The 19,151-nt window shown below is 39.7% G+C and overlaps 2 protein-coding genes across 2 annotated transcripts; both read left to right on the top strand.

Moving 5' to 3' along the window:
- The first annotated feature begins 909 nt into the window (after positions 1–909).
- Positions 910–5,757, top strand: LOC103724790 (probable inactive serine protease 58). Its single transcript, XM_008821928.1, has 5 exons — positions 910–956; positions 1,702–1,860; positions 2,917–3,167; positions 5,048–5,193; positions 5,608–5,757. Exons 1-5 carry the CDS (start codon positions 910–912, stop codon positions 5,755–5,757), a joined length of 753 nt encoding a protein of 250 aa, XP_008820150.1.
- An 8,266-nt stretch (positions 5,758–14,023) lies between these two features.
- Positions 14,024–18,538, top strand: Prss58 (serine protease 58). The gene is made up of 5 exons (XM_008821927.1): positions 14,024–14,063; positions 15,944–16,082; positions 16,239–16,495; positions 18,166–18,305; positions 18,389–18,538. Exons 1-5 carry the CDS (start codon positions 14,024–14,026, stop codon positions 18,536–18,538), a joined length of 726 nt encoding a protein of 241 aa, XP_008820149.1.
- The last annotated feature ends 613 nt before the right edge of the window (positions 18,539–19,151 follow it).

The following is a 19,151-nucleotide window of genomic DNA, read 5'->3' as shown; positions in this document are numbered from 1 at the left end:
TCAGGAAAGCTTGTTTTACATCAGAGGGAATGACCCAGTCAGCTGAATAGAACAATGTTTATTTCGAGTGCAGCTAATTTCAAGGAGACAAACTTTCGATCTCATCATTCATAAAGGAAAAACAGAACGAAGAGTTGGAAAGTCTGTGTCTGGCCTTGTCAGCAGGTACAAACGTAACAACCTCTCACAGGAGAACCAGGGGTAATACAAAGCTTTTCTGGTATCACAGAAAAAGCATTCAGGAGGCCTGACACAAGTTTCATGGAAGGTGGTTCTTTATTCATTTCCAAGGCGTAAATCATGAGGGGTGGCATTTATTAGTCACTATTCTTTGTTGGGAGCCCAGGGCTCAGGGAAAGCTTGGTTGTGTCATAGGGACCTAGAGAGTTTGTTCTGGTCCTGATTTTACCACTAACTTCCATGAAAACCATAGCATCTTTATCACCAAAATGAGGGAAGAAAAGAAATACGTATTGCGTTGTATTTTATATGTCAATATTCTGTGAGCCTCTAGAGATGGCAGAGACTCTGAAAAGGGAGGCAGGGAGGCAGGTTTAAAGTCACAAGGGGAGGGGAAGGACAACAAAGAAAGGCCGTGTCACAAACGGGAGGGAGAGGGCATCAGAGACATATGATGCCTGGGGAAGACTGAGCTCAGATCACAGAGGAGTCAGTAAGGTCCTTGGTTTCATCTGCCACTCTCTCTCCATCACATCAGAGTTGGAGCCTAGTTGTTGCCCATACCTCTTAGGAAGTCAGAACTTGAGAAGGCCCAGTTTGAAAATTTCTCTAAGACACTTGCCTCTTCCTGCTTCTAGTGTCTCTCCCTCACCTACTCTGCTCAAGGATCCTGTTGGAACAGTTTACAGCGTGGCCAACTTGTCTGCTGTGGAGAGATCATAGCTTGCAATGAAAACACTTCTCGTCCTCGCTCTCTTGAGTGCAGCTGGTGAGTTGGAGCCTGATTTCTGCCTAGGTTGACATCTAGGGAAGTGGATCAGTGACTGGAGGAAGTAGTCAGCCACAGCCTAGCTTGTGAGATGGGATGGGGAGGCATTTTCAAGATAAAATTAATTACCTGATGAAGGAAGCCAAAGGAAGGATTCTTTATGCACAGATTTTTCCTACCATGTGCTCTCTGAGCTCCTCTGATGTCAGGGGCACTTAAAGTAATCTTGTTGCCAAGGCTCTGATCTTTCCTAGGAGCCCCTCAGTGGGCATGTGTGCATGTGATGTACCCTGCACAACCACAGGTCCTTTTCACTGAGCAGATGTTAATTAGAGAATGTGGGACCCGAAAAGGAGGTAGGCTGATTCTGGCTTATCAGTTACCCTTTGACTAACAAAGCCAAGTATATTATTTCATACCTCAAGTATTGGCAAATGTTGAAAACTAACATACAGTGCTTTATTTATTTATTTTGTTTGCTTTTCTAATATATAGTACTTTCAATTAGAATTTCTGATCAACATAAAATAGCCCATTCAGAGAACTTTGATATAATTTCATTTCAGCTAAAACACCCCTCAGTTTCCTTAGCAGGTACACCTTGAGGCATTTATAATGTTCTCTAAATTTTATATCAAAAATAAATCAAAGACCTTAATATTATCTTTGGAAACCTTCAGTTAGAGAAAACTACCCTAGCCAGATCTAGTTTGCTAACTTGTTTCTATTCCCTTCCCATAATCCATTGATTCTCCAGAAGCCTTAATGAAACATGATAATGAAAAAGAGTTGGAATTACCCGATGATTTTAATATCCCATACATGGCCTATCTGAAGTCCAGCCCAGAGCCTTGCGTGGGGTCTCTCATTCACCCCCAGTGGTTGGTCACCGCTGCTCATTGCCCTTTACCGTAAGTGATCCTTTGTTCATGGGAGCTGGGGGGAATCTGTGCTCATGCAAGTAGGTCTGAGAAGCAACCCTGCACGACTGCATGCTTTTCATGGAATTAGGGGGTCCTAGAAGGTACACAATCTTCTTCCATTTATATCCAATGTGGTATAAATAGATACCAATAGGAAATATTAGAAGACTATTCATATTCATCAATAAAAATTTAACAAAAATATAGAAGAGTTAGGAAGAGAGCACATGCAGGTAAATGGGAGAAGGCAAGGAAGCTCAGTGCAAATTACAAACTCCTTGAAACCTCATTGATTTTATTGGGTATCAAGAATGCATTGCATGAGGGAGTCCTCAGAGCTTCAGGCCCATTTCAAACTTACAGCTCCTATCTGCCTGGAGGTTCAAGAAAAGGCAGTTCAGCAAAGATTGGAGGCTTGCTGTCTGCATCAAGGATATCAAGGATATGTAGGCAACAAAGGCAGCTCACATTATGCTGGAGTTGGGACATCTTCCTATCACTTATATCTAATATAAACTGCTTTTAATGGGAATACCTCTTTAGAATGTTGAATGACTAGCTTCCTTGTGATAGAGTAGCTGACTCTGAATTTGCCTAGAGAATATAAGTAAAATGATGATTTGGAATGTAGACAAGACTTCTAACAGTCTTATGAAGCCATGATCACCATACACAATGCATGGCAAAAGTAATGAGATAGCCCTGAGAGGAGCACTAAAGACCTAAGAGGATTAGAAACATTAGGTACTCATTCAAAGCTGCCTGAGCTAGTGTGGAATCACAACTTCTCTACCTCCTGCTAGTTCAGTTATCTAAATAGTCATTAGAATAGGCTCTATTGAGTGTATTACAGGTATCAAACACCTTGTTGAGTTTTACATATGTATGCTAATAATGCAATAATCCAATAAACTACTATTATTTTGGTTAATTCATTTCATTTATAAAGGCTAAGAAATAAAATTAAGATGTTTGGATGAGTTGCTTCTGACATTCTGTGACTCTGTCCTTTCCAAGCTCTCTGCCTTTTTGTTTCTTCCACAGTGCTAAGATCCGACTGGGAGTTTATCATCCCAGTGTGAAACATAAGGAAGAGCAGATACATAATTATGAATTGACTGTGACCCACCCTGAATTTGATGCACGAACCATGAAAAGCGACCTGATGTTGGTAAAACTCTCCAAGCCTGCTGTGATAAACACACGTGTGGGAACGATAGCCATAGCTATGGAACCCATGCCATATAATGACTCATGCTTTATTCCAACCTGGACCTGGAATGAATATAAAAACTGTGAGTGTTTGGCCCTGTGTCCTCCATCCTGGGGAGCTTGGGACTGAGAAAGGATGTAGTTGAACATACTTGATGGAAAGAGGTGATGTGAAGAAATGTTCCTGATCCTTCAGTGATCTCTATTAAAACCCCACACCCTCAGGATTAGAGGTCAAAGAGAAAAGTCATGAGACTGATGCAGAGCAGCTACTCTGACTACAACAAATGGTGCAGGCAGTAGCTGTTCACTAAAACATTCGAAACCTGGAACCAGGGAGCTGAATTGAAATAACTATGTGAGAACTAGGAGTCTTCATTCATAAATAGTATTGATGGAGGAGAGAACTAAGAACCTTCATTCATTAACAGCATTGATGGAAGAGAGCACAAGAAGTTCTCATTCATAAACAGTATTGATGGAGGAGAGCACTAGGACTTGAAGTCCGCATTCATTAGCAGTTTTGATGGAGGAGAGCACTAGGAATTCTCATTCATAAACATAGTATTGAAGGAGGATATAACTAGCAGTCCTCATTCATAAATATAGTACTGATGGAGGAGAGGAGAGTGGGCTTCTCAGTGGGATTTGCTTAAAGCTCACTCCACTTTTTAGAAGAGACATGGGAAAAAAGCAAACTTATGTGATAAGTGGGGCAACAAAGGATGTTTCCTGCTGTCTACCACAGAGATCCAAGGCTGTGTTCAGGGACACAATGATCCATTCTTCTCACCTCGCTGGACCCTGGGAGACAAGGGAGTGGTTGAAGGAGTAGCTGCCTTATCACTGGATACTTTTTTCATGCCTTGCCCTAATACTGAAAGTTCCTCAAATGTACTTGTAGACTTGTGTGGTACATACACAAGCTGATTATTGTAACACGCTGTAGGTATGTCTCTAGCCTGACACACTCAGTAGGAAATAATCACAGGCCATGTAGGCACATACCCCTTTCCTTTATGGCCCCAAATTTGGGAAAGTAGAGTGTACTGATGCCTTCAAGAGCCTTTCTTCCAAGGTGTTTTTTCTAATGTATTTTTTGGCTGTTACTTCATGTAGCTGCTTATAAATTATACTTGTTTTAGATATCGTCAAAAGTTAGTTGTTTAATTGGATTTAAACCCAGCTCCTGGTTAAAGAATAAAAATAAAATGAGAACTTTACAAATCACTATGTTTTGTACAAAGGAAAACAATAAAACTTTGATTTTCTCAGTATTTTTCAACTTCATATTTTAGTTTAGAAGCAAAGTTCCTGATGATCTAAGTGAATGTATTTTTCCAGAAAAAAAAACTTTCAGTACATGCCACTTTTTTCTTTGACATTTTAAGCTTTACTTGAAGTCATTATATCACACACTTTATAAAATTAATTTATTATATGCAATTTGAAAATAAAATACACTAAAGGGAGGTTTTTATCACGTCACCTCCACACATCAAAATCACAGTGAGGTCTCATGCAGGATATGTTTATTAAGAAATAAAAATAGGAAATATTTATTAGAAAATCTTTATTTCAAGCTATTTATTTTCATCTAGCTTGTTTAGTGGATTTTAAAATCATCAAACAGAACATAATTCTTCTATCTTTCTTTTCTGACTTGACATGGTTTAATCTAATCTACTGACAGCATCTTATTATATATGCTATCAGAAAAATTCTGTTCCTTAAGTTCCACAAGTCTTAGCTTGATAAATTTTGAGTGATCTTTTCTTTCCTCATTACTGTTCTCTGCTAGAGATTAAAATGTTTAATACCTTGGTTAGAGTCCCTGCATCCTGAAATTTACAGTGTAATATAATTTATATGAAGGGGATGAACATGTGGCCAGTGGGGGCTGATACACAATATTTTATAAGTAGAGCAGCCCTGGAATTCATCTGTCTTTTCTTTCCCACAGTCAGTGATCCTGACCTCCTGACATGGACGAATCAGCATTCTCTTCCCCAAACTGACTGCTGGAACATGCTCCAAGAGCAACAACAAGAAAAAGGAATGAACATCATGTGTATAGGACAGCCACTTGAAGTCATATCTTCAATTAAGGTATCTTTCCTTCCTCCATACAGGAAGAGAGTACAGAGTCCATTAGAGTAGAGGAGTAAGGATGGGAAGTCAAGCATCACTTATCAAAAGGCCCCCTACAGTGTAAGGGGCAGAAAGCTGAGGTCCCTTCACCTCTGTCCCTCAGTCTATGATGGATTTCATTCCCCTTCCACTTCTTAGAGTGGGAGAGATCTAGAGTAGACCATATGTACTTTCTCCTGCTTACGTTCAGGTTAGGTTGAAATTTGAGTTGCAAAGGGAGAGAACAAAGAACATGAGACAAAGGCTGTCACCTCTCTAGCAAAATGAGTTCATCCCTTCAGATGATTTTGCTACTGCTACATGCCTTGTTTTGGGATTTGCTCTTGTTCAATGACATCAAAGCCACAAAGCCTTTTTCCCTCTCTCTGGCAGGAAGTCTCAGCTGCTCCAGCCATCTGCAGTGGGAGGTTGTATGGAATACTGTCCTGGGCGAAAGCAGGTATCACTCTTGGAAGTGAAGCATTCTTCACGGAAATTCATCCCTATGCAAAATGGATCATGGATACCATGCAGTCTCACTGAGAAGTTCCACCACTCAATGTATCATGAAGATTTCTACATGGATCAACAACTCGCCTCTTATTGAAAAGAAAATCTAAGAGAAAACATCCAATAAAAAGACACCAGAAACAGACCACTCTTACTTTTGCCATAGTGTAAACATTGAGAATAATGAGAAATTTAGAAATGAACTGTTTGTTCATACAAAAATGACTGATGATCAGCTACTTCACAGACTGCATTTGCTAAGGAATTCATGTGTGACTATGAAATGTCCATCATTTAGCCAATCTTGTAATGATTTAATATAGATGAGTGATCTTTTCAAGGAGAGCATAAATTTGAGTATTCTAGATGGTGGAGGGACATCAAGGACACACACAAACTAGGGGAGGATACCAATCATAAAACTAAGAACATACCTGACAAAAAGCCAGGAAAACATGTAAGAATGACATGCTCTTAAAAAAACATATGCACATAAGTAACACTTGAAGGAAGAAAACAGGTTGTAAGGAAGAAGAAAGAATGTGATAAAAGATGATTTCTGTGTGCTACAGCTGCTGTCCCCGTCCAAATTGCAAACCTCTCTTTGCCTATCCTCACTTACAGTCTCCCTCCCTTTTCCTCCAAATCTGATTTCCTGCTTAGCTCTCTCTGTTACCTTAGTGAATCATAGCTATATTTCTACCAGAACTTTTCATAAATTTTGTAGTGAGCATTTAATGATCATAATACATTTTCCATGTTAACTATCATTCTCCACAGCAACTATTTATTTCAAAGCTTCTCTCTCCTCAAACTTTCTTCAGTGAACTAGTCACTAATGAGTTTCCCATATTCCTGTCAATAACCCCCCACCAACACGCACACATAACTCATGCAAGCAACCCAAATAAGCTCAATGGACCACATACAAAACATATGTGAATGGAGAAGGGGAACTTGTTGGCAAGAAGGGAGGCAAGGGTTTCCTCCCTACAAGGGAGGCCCCAGAAACAACGCAGGCCCTTGCTATTGCTCTTGGTTGCCCACCAGAGCTAGATGTTAAGACTCAGTTGCTGAATACACTACATACTTTGTTTGTAGGCCATACAGAAATCAATTTGGAACTGACAAGGGCACTCTCGTCTTCTAACTAATCAAGCTTTTGTATGGCTAAAAGGTGCTATGCAAGCTGCTCGGGAAGAAAAGACATCAGTGGTCTAACCCGGTGCTATATCATCATGCAAGGGAAACCTCCCTTTGAGGAGTTGTTCATGGGGTCCAAGAGACTCCCCAAATAATAAAAGCTATTGCTATTGACTTTCTTGATGGCTTTCCAGAACTTGAAGGTAAGTCAGTGTTGCTGAAGACACCTTACGTTTTGGACACAGGACTTGGAAGAATTGATATGGAACTTACTTGGAAGCCTCCTCCTTGAGAACCAGCTCATAATGTCAGAAGGTGCTGTGTAACCTGCTAAAGGAGAAAAGCAATCAATAGTCCTATCCAGATATGAGGCCTGCAAACCATGACAATGACTGGCTTAGCAAAATATCCCTAATGGTCCAATTGTGGCACTTGTATCCTAGGGATAATCCCAGTTCAATGAACTTAAGGTCCACTCAATAGAAGGAAATTCATGACCGATACTGTAAAACTAGCCAATAATCTGTGACTTGAGAAGTCATAGATCCTAAAGCAGCACCTACTTCTGCCATTTTCTGTGTTCTAAATACTTATCATTATACCCACATATAAATGGAGCTGTCACCTCTCATCAAAGAAATTTCCTTTTGCAACTGATGGAGGCTACTAAAGAGATCCACAACTGGTCAACATGCAAAGAATAAGTGACCACGGGGTACTCAGCCCCAGTTGGTATATCTATAGTGCAATCCTTATACCTGAGGCTCAGGGAACATCATGGAAGAAGAGGCAGATTATCAGACCCAGAGGACCAGGACACCTGCTGCTAGAGGGTGTCTTCCAGATATTAAAGGGAAGCTACAGGCATGAACTCTCAACAACAAAGTTTCTAAACAAGACCGAATAATCACAACACTGCTTGCATGCCAATGGAGATGGAGGTTATTTTGTAACCCTGCATACCCCAGATGAAGAACTACAGGCAATCAATGGCTGCTGAGAGAGGGAGGATCAGTTTTCTCCACGGATGAAGCCCCCTGGAGAAAAGGCAATCCAATCCCAAGTAGTCAGCCCTAAACACATGTACATATCATCAACACCAAAAGGAACCGGTAGATTTTATATATACATATATGTAACCAAATGATAATAAAAGAGATTATAAATCAGTTTGAGGGGACCTGGGGGAGGAGGGCATGGGAGGACCTGGAGAAGGAGACAAGGGATATAAATGATAGAAATAATATAGTATTCATGCATGAAATTATTTTAAAAATTTAAAAAGGAATAAAATATATTAAAATACTATATTGAAGTCTATTACTTTGTATACTAGCTTATAAAAAGAAAAGAAAGTTATATGATTTTAATTGCAGGAAGGAATTTGTGGTATAATAATGAACGAAGAAAACTCTTCCAGCATGAGCTCAAGAAGGGTTCCTGAGACCCCGCTCCTGGCTGAGGAGCTGTTGGCTGTAGATAGGTACTGCAGCCATCTCCAGCATGGCCACTGGTATGGTTTCCTTGCCCCGGTGGATGGCCCCCTACATCTGTGTGTGTATGGACACATTAATTAGATGAAATTAAAAAGAAGACATGGAACAGGAGATTGGGAGTAAGATTTGTTGGGGGACTGAGGAAGTTGGAAGGGGAAATAGGGGCAGATATGGTGATGATGCATTGTACACATATGAGAACTTTTCAGAGACTAAATAAAGATATTATTAAAAAAGAATGAGAGGGTAATTGGAGATGACAATGAACAAAATTCATTATAAAGATGTACAAAACTGTCACAGAAAAAATGTTTAATTTTTTTCAAAAGTGCTGTCATAGCTGAGTGTAGTGGTGCACGCCTTTAATCCCAGAACTCAGGAAGCAAAGGCAGGTGGACACTGCAAGATGGAGACTAGCTTGGTCAACATAGTGAGTTCCAGGCCAGCTGGGGCTACATGGAGACCCTATCTCAAAAAAGACCCCCCAAAAGCTATAGTGTATGTTCACTTTCTTCAGCAAATGACCTCCGATTTGCTAGTAGGGAGCAGTATCTTTTGGTACAGACTGACACCACCAAACTTGAAAACATTCCTACATTATTTTACCCTTTTTTCCTCCATCCTGAGTGGAAGAAGCGTTCTGTTATCTACAGATTGTGTCTCTACCTATGATGTGGATCTTCTCCTGACATCTTCGTGCACTTTGTTTACTGTTCTGCATCTTCTCTGTTGGCTTGAATTTATTTACATATGCGTGACATGTTTTTACTGAGACATAATATTTGTATATGTTTGCAGAGGAGAGTATTATAAATTAATATTTGTAAGCAACGAATAATTATTAAATCAGGGCAATTAGCATTTCTGCCTCTTCAAACACTCTGATTTCTATGTGTTAGGAAATTTTGGACTCCTTTAGTTATATTTTACTATATTGCAAATTTTGTGGCTTATAGTTCCTTCCACAGTGATACAGCACACAGGACTTCGTATATCCTATGTGATTTCATATTGATAGCTATAGTCTAACCTCCCATGTCCACTGATGTTTACTGCCTTCTCTTAAGAAAGATCAAGCCTCACTCATCTAAAATATGGAAACCAGGTGCATGTCTCCCCAACTTACTTTCTTGTTACAGAATTTATGAATTGCCTTTTTTCTACTAGTCCTTCTCTTTCTCCTCATAATTTTGCTCTTCTCCCCCACTATTTTCATTTGTCTTATGCTGTGAATCCTTTTAAACACAAGCTGTTCCCTGTGGACTGTGCTGTGTGGTTGTCTGCCTCATTTTACCTCCCACATTGTGACATCCATGGTGGTAATTGTTAGGACATTTATCTCCTCCACCGGCATGAGAGCTCAAGCTTTCCCTCTTGCTATTAAATAATATCTAACAAAGGACAACACACAATTCATACTTAGTTTTCCATTGCTGTATAAAAACCTTTACTACAAATGAGGGGATTAAAATAGCACATTTTTATGACCTCACAATTTCCATGGGTTAGAGTTCAGGTACAACTTAGCTGAGTCATCTCCTCAGGGTCTGGGAAGGCTACAAAGGAAGATTTTGCTTCTAGAATTACTCAAGATGCCAGGAGAACTCATCTTCTATGTTATACCACACAGAATCCTGGTTTTCTGCTGGCTTTTAGCTAAATGCCAGCACAAGTTTGGGGATGGTATTGTTTTGAGAGATTGAAAATATCTGGGCTTCTTTGCCTATGGGCTTCCACAACATGGCTGTGACTTCATAGAACCAGCATGAAATCTCTCCTGTGGCTGTTAGAAAGCTTATAAAATATATAATCTGTCATTATGCATTAACATCATCCTATGGGCACATCCCATTACTTCTGAGGAATTCTATTAGAAGCCAGTTACAAATACTGCTCACATTCAGAGGAAGAAGACTACACAGGGAAGTAATGAAATTTCTTGGCTCCCTATCTCCTACATGATAAATTCTTATGCAAGTCGTTATCTATGCAAGGCTTATATAAGAAAGCTTTCACTTGATTCCTATTTGATTGGCTAACCCTAAACTTTCCCCTTCTAATACTGTAGTATAGTTTCACAAACATGTCATATTGTTTCAGGGACTCATCGCGGTGAACGGGGGTACCTGTACGCGGTGAACTCGTGTTTGGTACATCAAGTGAGTGTGAAGGTGTAATGCACTTACATGCATGCATGTGGAGGCCAGAGGAGGACATTGGGTATACTCCAGCTAGACCTGACATGAAGTTTTCGCTTTATATTACAGTTATTTACACTGCACAGATCTGTGAGATCTGACAAGTCTGGGATCTGACAAGTACCCTACAAAGGAAATTCACTACCCCAAAAAGTCCCTGTACGGTACTTATCCCCACCCCTCTCTTTCCAAACCATTTCCACAATGTCATATAACTGCGATCATACAGAATATAATCTTTTCAGAACCACTTCTGTTGCTTAGAGTTACACATTTGTGTCTTGCTAGCTCAGTTTCTAAAACCAATGCATAATATTTCCTCCTTCAGATGTACCACACTTTGTTTATACTTTACCTGTTGAAGGACATCTTCGTTGTTTCCAAGGTCTGGCAATTATGAAGTATGTTTCTGTGAACATTCACTTGAAAGTTTCTCTGTGGACATAAGTTTTCAGTTCATTTTGGATAAAAACCAAGGTGCGATTGGTGGGTCATAGGGTAGGGTGATATCTAGCTGTTTAGGAAACTTCGAAACTGTTTTCTAAAGTGACTGTACTACTTTATAACCCTGTCAGCTATAAATTCCACCAGCATTGACTCCTTCCATTTTATTTTGCCTTTGCCAACGTTTATCTTCAGTGTTTGACTTTTAATCATTCTACATATGTGTTGTCCTAGATCCATATTACTTCAGTTTAGATTTTCCTAATAACTTATTATGTTCAAAATGTTTTCATGTGCTGTTTTTCGTCTACGTGCCTTCTCCTATGTTCGAGATGGAACTCTACTCTATTACCACTGAAATTCATATATTGAATCCCTAACTCTAATGTCTTCATATTTTGAGAAAGGTTGCCTTTAAGTAACCAGGGTTAAAAGAGATTACAGGGAAGGAGAATGGCATGAGAGAACTAGTATTTGTTTTCAGTCCTGTGAGCATTTCTCCCAGTTTTGGAATTACTGTACATTTCATACAATACATGTTAATTATATTTAGACCATGTCCTCACTAAATTCATCCTTACCTACTCTATTCCCACAGGGATTTTTTTTACATGTTCTTAACATCTCCAACTTTTGGCTATGATTTTCATTTAATCTTAATTCTGTAACATCTCATGGTTTATCTCATTTCAATCCTTGTATTGGTATTTGATTGGATAAATTCCTACATTCCTCGCAGTTTTCTATCCTAGTGACAGGGTGCCACACTTCCGTTATTAACTTGCATACCAGCATTCTGCTATATCTGTGTTATTTAGCTACCTGGACATGGGCTGCTCCATCTCCCACAGGCTTAGCTTCCTCCTCTGTAAACCAGAAATAATGTCACACTATTTTTAAATTTATTGTAAGACATAGTAATAATATACACTAAATAGCTTTCAGAACTTTTCATAGTTTCATAGCCAATTTTAGTACAATTTTTATCAATTTTTGCGCATTCTATACAATACATCTTAATCATATTTAGATCCCCTCCCCTATCTGCACTCTCCATAGCCCCCTCTACTGGATTTCATGCATTCTGTCATATATATTAAGGCCTATCATGTCAAATTTGTGCACCCAGATGTCTTTCAATGAAAGTTTATCCATGGAAGCCGGTTCAGCCTGTCTAACATCACTCCCTTAAAGAATACCAGCTATCCCTCGTCAAGAAGTGATCAGCTGCCAATAGTTCCTCTGCTAAGGCTGTCTATTTCTCAGTTCTACGATGATTTTTGTCTGATTGAGTTTGCATGAGTCTTGTGCATGCTGTCTCAATTGCTCTAATTTCATATTAGCAAGTTCCCAGAAGCCTGGGAGACTATTTCCTTGTGGTCATGCACCACCCTTGGCTCTTACAATCTTTCAGCCCCCTCTTCCACAATGGTCCCTGAGCCCTGGGGTGGTTGAGGTTTAATGAGTCTTATCCAGGGACATGTACTTTGCAGTCCCATCTTCTCTACACTTTGGCCGGTTGTGGCCTTCCATGTTCATGGCCCTCTGATGCGTGAAGAAGCTTCTCTGGTGAGAGTTGAGAGATGTGTTAGTACTCTCTCTACTCTCACCCCTGTTTCACTATGTTCTATGAGCCTTAAGTGCAGAGGTTCTATTATAAACATGTCACTTATAGCGCTGGGCATCTCACAGATACCTATTATCTGTTTGTGGCCAGTTGTATAATTCTGTAATAGTTTCCATCTGTTGCAAAAGGAAGCTTCTCATTTTTAAAGATTCATTTTGATTTTTAATTATGTGTATGCATGTTTGTCTCTGTGTGGGTATGTGCAGGTTTCCACAGTAGTGGGAAGAAAGCACTGGATCCCCTAGAGCTGCAGTTACAGGCAATTGGGAGCCATGTGATGTGAGTGCTGGGAACTGAACTCTGATCCTTTGCAAGAACAGTATGTGCTCTTGACCACTGAGCATTTTCTTTCCTTTGTTGAACACGTGGACATAGATAGAGGAAAGGTCAAATAAAGGTGCTCATCACTCAACTAGAAGGGAAACCGTAACTCCAAATTTCACAGTTACTGAATAACTGACTTCCCACAACAGATCTGTAAGATAGCAAATGATTATTGCTTTAGCCCTCCGTCAAGAATAAAATTATCAGCAAGGTAATCGTCTGCTCAGATCTTAGACCCGCTTTTAAATCAGGTTGCCTGCCTTCTCATTGGTGAGTTGTAATACTTCCTTATACGCTTTGGATACAAATCTTTGAGCAGATGTGTGTTCATTTTCACCTCGCCTATATCACGTGTCAGTTCTTTTTAGCTCTGAGTACTTTTTGGTGGAATCTATCTGCTCAGCCACCTAACATCCCCACTACCTTGTAAGCTTTTTGAAGTTGGTCGTGGAGACTTTAAATTTAGGCATCCTTAGCAGATAATATGCTAGCACAGGTGAGATGCATATAATTTAAATTGATGGCTGTTGTTTTAACTGATACATGAAAAAAAGAGCGACATTCAGAAAAGGACTGAAGGATTTCAAAGAGGCATTCCGTGTCCAGCAGATGGATCAACAGCAGTGTGAGAGCACAGATGAAGCACAAGCAGAGTCATACAAATAGGATAACATCATAGACACAGGAGGGGTCAGAATCATGCCTGCAACCTAGAGAGCGGCCTGCCCACACAGATCAGAGAGCAGGAGGCTGATGAAACTTTGTGAACATCTCCCAGGTGAGGTATCTTCTTCCTTGAAATAGAGGGTAAAACCCTGAGTTCTAGAACCATGTCAGAGATCAAATTCTTGACTGCAGTTCCTTCCTTCAGACACCACCCTGTACACTGACGGAAGGACACCATTTCATGAACTGAACTCTTGACCACTGAAATACTTAGATGACACTTTTTTCCAACGTAGAGGTCTCTTACTTTATCAGATTTATTCTTTTAACTTCTCTCTTCCCTGTGCTTTTCAGAAACTCTTAGGTAAACTTCATTTCATGAAAAGAATTTCAACATCATCATGAAGTTTGTCTTCCTCTGGGCTCTTATAAACCTCCTTGGTGAGTATCTGTACATCTGCCTCTGTTTGCCAAAGAGAAGTCCTGGGGAAGGCATGCGATGCAGATCAAGACAGGGGGCATCACTCCAGGCTTAAAGTATAGTACTTTTTCTCTTTCAACCACTGTCACTGTCCATACCAGTTTCTCCCTGGGTGAGTTCCTGTCTGTCCCACCTCAGGTTGATTGCTTGTCTACTTTGGAGGACAGATGGATATTGACATGTTTATATCAGATCCAGTCTTAAGGAAGAACTGACTCTGAGCCTGTCTGGAACGTGATTGATATTGTGGTACAAGAATAGGCAGTGGGGGCAGTGATTAGAAGGAGGAATCTAAGGAAAAGAGCAGCAGACTTAAAACTGGACATCTGGCATGGTTCATCTTCACACCCTACATTCAATATGTTAAGAAAATGTTATTTGCTCCACCTTCTAAACATATCCTAAGTCAGTCACTTCCACTGCCCATGATGGTCGAAGTCAACATGTCAACTGATCTATCAAATTATTCCCTTAGTAGGACCTTCTGTTTCTACATGCTATACTTGAAAGATAGAATATTGTCATCATTACTTTCTGTAAACCTTGAAGTGGTCCTGCATTTACTCAGAAGACAAGTCCATGTACTTCCAATGTCCCAGAGAACCTGCTGTATCTTCTCTGGTCACTTTCCACCGTCTTCTCGTCACTCATACCATATCCACCACACTGGCCCCTACCACGTTCCTTAAACATAATTTGCTCTAGCTGTTGCCTTTTCCTGGATTATCCAGCCCACATATCTGAAAATCCTACTCCCCTGTCTCCATTTCACTGTTCATGTTGAGGTCAGCTGATCACTGTCCTGCTGCGTGATACTCCACTCCCCAGGCTGACACTACCCACACCACTGGTGCTGCTTCTCCTTCTTTCCCTGTCCTACTTTTATCCCTGTAGCTCTTGTCAGCACCTAGCATGCCATTTTCATATGTACTGTATCTATTGTTTTATAAGTTCAAATGTCTGACAGCGGGAGATCTGTTTTACTCACTGGATAGCTCAAGCTCCTAACACAGATCCTGACAACGACCAAAGAGCTGATGCAAAGCAACTTCAGAAAGAAAGCATTCATTTTGACTTTGAGGGTATGGTCTTTTATGGTAGGGAAGACATGTCAGCAGGAGTTGCTTGTGAATGTGAGGGCAGAAGCCTGAGGCTGCTTGCTCATATGTGGGCGGGAAATGAGATGGGCTATAATATGACCTCAGGGCTAGATCCCTAGAGATGAACTTCCTGAAGCTTCATTCTATACCCCAAAGGTTCCAACAGCACCACCAGCTGGGGTCCAAGTGTTCAAGCCTATGAGCGTGTGAAGCACATTTTACATCCAAACCTTAGCACTCTAAAATTGGCAAAAAGCGGTTTAATATTTAGCTGATTTAAAATACTTTTCCCTGAATTGTATAAAGTATTTAGGAAAACTTGCATTTCTTTTCTTAATGTATTATTATGAGGGTGCATGTGCATATGGGTGGGTGTGCGGTGGTGCATGTGTGAAGGTCAGTGGACAACTTGGTGGAGTTACTTCTGCTCCCTCCACTTACCATGGGTTCTGGGGATCAAACTCAGGCCATCGGGTTTGTGCAGCAAGCACTTTACACAGGGAGATTTCTCTCAGATCCAAGAAAGCTTGTTTCAACTTGAATAATGTTTTTACAGCTAAAATGTTTTTATACCTTTCCCTTTTTGAAATAGATATTTCTATCATTTACCACTTCCTTCAGTTTTTTTAGTGCAAATTACCTCATTTTACCAATTTAGTTCACAGTTAAAAGTGCCGATTAAATGAATATCCCTTGGTTTTTCTAGTGACTCCTGAAAAATCTCATACCTCTTCTTCCAGGGGCTTGTGCCTTTAATCCAGACCATATAGGTGGCAAGACTCCCCCATACTTGGTCTACTTGAAATCTGATTACTTGCCCTGCACTGGAGTCCTGATTCATCCTCTGTGGGTGATCACAGCTGCACATTGCAATTTACCGTGAGTGATAAGACCCCTGGATCACTCTGCTCTTAGAGTTCTCTGGTTAGATACATAGATACAGGGACCCTCCTATGGGGAAGGCTAGTTAAGGTGCATATGGTTGGAGAGATCATCTATGATAAAATAGGTTTACGGACATCCCTCTCATTCCAGGAAACTCCAGGTGGTACTAGGGGTCACAAACCCATCAGACCCCAAAGAACGCAATGTAGAAATCATCGGACACGAGAAGATGATCCATCATCCATACTACTCAGTCTCTTCTATTGAATATGACCTCATGTTAATCAAATTGAAAAGAGTGATCAGACCAAGTAAATATGTGGAAATGGCCGAACTGCCCCAATACATCATCCCTAAAAATACCATGTGTACTGTCTCCACGTGGGCCTACAACCTATGTGACCTCAGTAAGTTCAAGCCATACATGATGTCTACTGACTTTGACAACATTCCCTCAGGATTAGACTCTCCTGTAAACTTTTGCAATTCTGCCTTAAGAGGGTTTTCTTCAAGTTTCTGCATTCGTCCTTGAAATCTCTTCTCCTGTTCCTTTCAACTCACACAAGGAGACTTTCAAGCCTTCCTCTTCAGAATCTGTCAGTCTTCTTTGCACAAAGATAAAAGAAGTGATTTAGATGAGAAGATAAAATACATCTAGACCTAATTTGCCCATGTGACAAGATTTTATTTTAGCTTAGAGTTTCAATTTCTACAACATTAAAATGAAGCACAAAACAATTTCAGGAAATGAATCAGCTTAAAGCCTTGAAATATTAAATAAATATTAAGACAGCAAACACATGATATCATGGTGAATTAAACATAATGTTCTTATGCAAGGTTGTAAGTGATAACTGAAGAGTAGGGGAAAGGGGAATGGGAAGAGGTTGAACAGCTGGCATGGTGGTGGACAGAGCATATTCCGGTGTTCTGATACACAGTAGACCAGTTATAATAAAAATATATTGTATATTTCAAAACAAAAATTCATAGAAAAGGGAATTTTAAATTTTCTTACTACACCCAACAAATGATGCTTAAGGTGATTGCAGCCCATAAAGATGCACAATTATTATACATCAATAAAAATCAATTATAAATTAGTCGTCCTTTGAGATCAATTTGATTTTTAGCAATAGATATGTCCCTCTGGTGAGGGGTTACACTCCTTGAATATAAAAATAATGTCACTACCTCAGAAAAATATGGGTCCTATTTTTATCTGGATCATGAAATAAAGTAATGTAAACTTTTTAGTTTGGAAATAACTCTCAAAAGAAATGTGTAGCTATGAAATTATTGATACACTAGAAAGTGAAGCAGGGTAGCTCAATGTTTCTTTTCCAAAACTCATATATTTTCAAATAAATATTTCAAAGTAAACACACATTTTTATTAAGAAAAATAAAATATCAAAATATAGTACTTTGGCCAAAGAACCCTTAATAAAGGCACCTTCCCATGTATAGATATGATTCTGGCCATTCTCGTTTTATCAGATTAGAAAACCTTCTTTGTGGTTGTACGTAGTTAATAGTACTTGTGGTCCTTTGCTATAAAAGGAACAATTTGAACAAGGAATCAGAACATCTGGTAATAAATCCTACTTTAACCACTTACTGTTCTTTATTATTAATATTACTAATATCTTGGGAGATTTTTCTCTAATTGACCAGATCATTGCTCTGTTTTGGCTTGTTTTGTCACTTGAAAAATGAGAACTTAGACTAGATGCTTCTAAGTTCATTCTAGCTCTAAAACGTCCATAACAAAGGATACTCTCTAAATACTTAAGTTTCCAGAGAAATTTTAAAGTAATTGGTTTCATTTTATTGCAGGGGTCTGTCATATTTATATATGCCAAATGACTCATAAAGAGATGAATGTTTGCATTATGACAATTGCTAATCAGAGAACTCTCCTGCATGTTCCCTTGACTTCCTAGTGCTCATTTCTCAGAGTTTGAACTATTTTCCCTTCTAATAATAGAAAGATAAATATTGAAAATGAGGGAAAGAAAACAGATTTGATATGTAAGAGAAATGTTAAGGATGTTTGATTTCTCTCTTTCTTATAGCAAAGGACCCCGACACACTGCAAACTGTGAACATCTCTGTAATCTCCAAGACTGACTGTGACAATGCCTATAAAGCCTATAACATCAAAGAAAATATGATCTGTGTGGGCATTGTGCCAGGAAGGAGGCTGCCTTGCAAGGTAACCTACTCTTAAGGCCTGACTTTTCCTGTTTAATTCCTTGTCTTTTGCCAGAAAAGATAACCTGAATTTTTCCCTGACAGGAAGTCTCAGCTGCTCCTGCAGTCTGTGATGGGATGCTTTATGGAATCCTGTCTTATGCAGATGGCTGTGTTTTGAGAGCTGATGTTGGCATCTATGCTAGCATCTTTCACTACATGACCTGGATTGAAGAGACCATCAACAATAACTGAACTCCCACAGCAAGAATTCTGGGCCATGTGACCAAACTTGTGCCCATGTCCAGACCCAGAATAAAAACAAATGGACTCACTGGACTGTGATAACTATACCTGTTTACTTCTAGTGATTTCAGAGTCACTTTTACACAACTCTCTTTCATGATCACTGAAAACAGGAAACCTGAGACTCCACAGTTGAAGTTTATCAAGTGGTCCTTGTTCAAGTCAAATGATAATAGATTTATTGAAAATGAGCCACCTCACAATCATGTGTGGTATTAGCACTGAATTAGTCATGTTTCCAGCAAGTTAAATACATCATTAGAAGGAAGCAGTCTGACAAGGAGTGAGCTAGTAAAGAATCTGTGGGCGAAACTGTTCAAGGGTGGGGACTGTGGGAAGCGCTGCACTGCCTCTCCAAACCCACACAAGTCTTAACACTAGGCACAGGGTGAGGCTAATCATTCATTTTGGAGAAATCACAGTGTCTACTTGCAACATGAAAGATTAACACAAAAGTTAACTGATGTTTAAGACCACAGAAAAACAGAGTCCAGGACCAATTTTCATGGTATGTATTTGTCCTGTCTTATAGTTAGCGTTTTCAGGTTAGCACATAAGTAAT

The sequence above is a fragment of the Nannospalax galili genome, unplaced genomic scaffold, assembly GCF_000622305.1.
Source record: "Nannospalax galili isolate Female #2095 unplaced genomic scaffold, S.galili_v1.0 scaffold1049, whole genome shotgun sequence".
Taxonomy (NCBI): domain Eukaryota; kingdom Metazoa; phylum Chordata; class Mammalia; order Rodentia; family Spalacidae; genus Nannospalax; species Nannospalax galili.
The sequence above is the reverse complement of the archived record's forward strand: the minus strand, read 5'-3'. Positions and strand labels throughout refer to the sequence as shown.

Excerpts from the sequence above, each read along its gene's own strand:
- LOC103724790 (XM_008821928.1), top strand. The coding sequence starts at position 910 with ATGAAAACACTTCTCGTCCTCGCTCTCTTGAGTGCAGCTGGTGAGTT. Across the intron at positions 3,168-5,047 it reads CTGGAATGAATATAAAAACT|TCAGTGATCCTGACCTCCTG; the intron begins GTGAGTGTTTGG and ends TCTTTCCCACAG. Across the intron at positions 5,194-5,607 it reads AAGTCATATCTTCAATTAAG|GAAGTCTCAGCTGCTCCAGC; the intron begins GTATCTTTCCTT and ends TCTCTCTGGCAG.
- Prss58 (XM_008821927.1), top strand. The coding sequence starts at position 14,024 with ATGAAGTTTGTCTTCCTCTGGGCTCTTATAAACCTCCTTG. Across the intron at positions 16,083-16,238 it reads GCTGCACATTGCAATTTACC|GAAACTCCAGGTGGTACTAG; the intron begins GTGAGTGATAAG and ends CTCTCATTCCAG. Across the intron at positions 16,496-18,165 it reads CTACAACCTATGTGACCTCA|CAAAGGACCCCGACACACTG; the intron begins GTAAGTTCAAGC and ends TCTTTCTTATAG.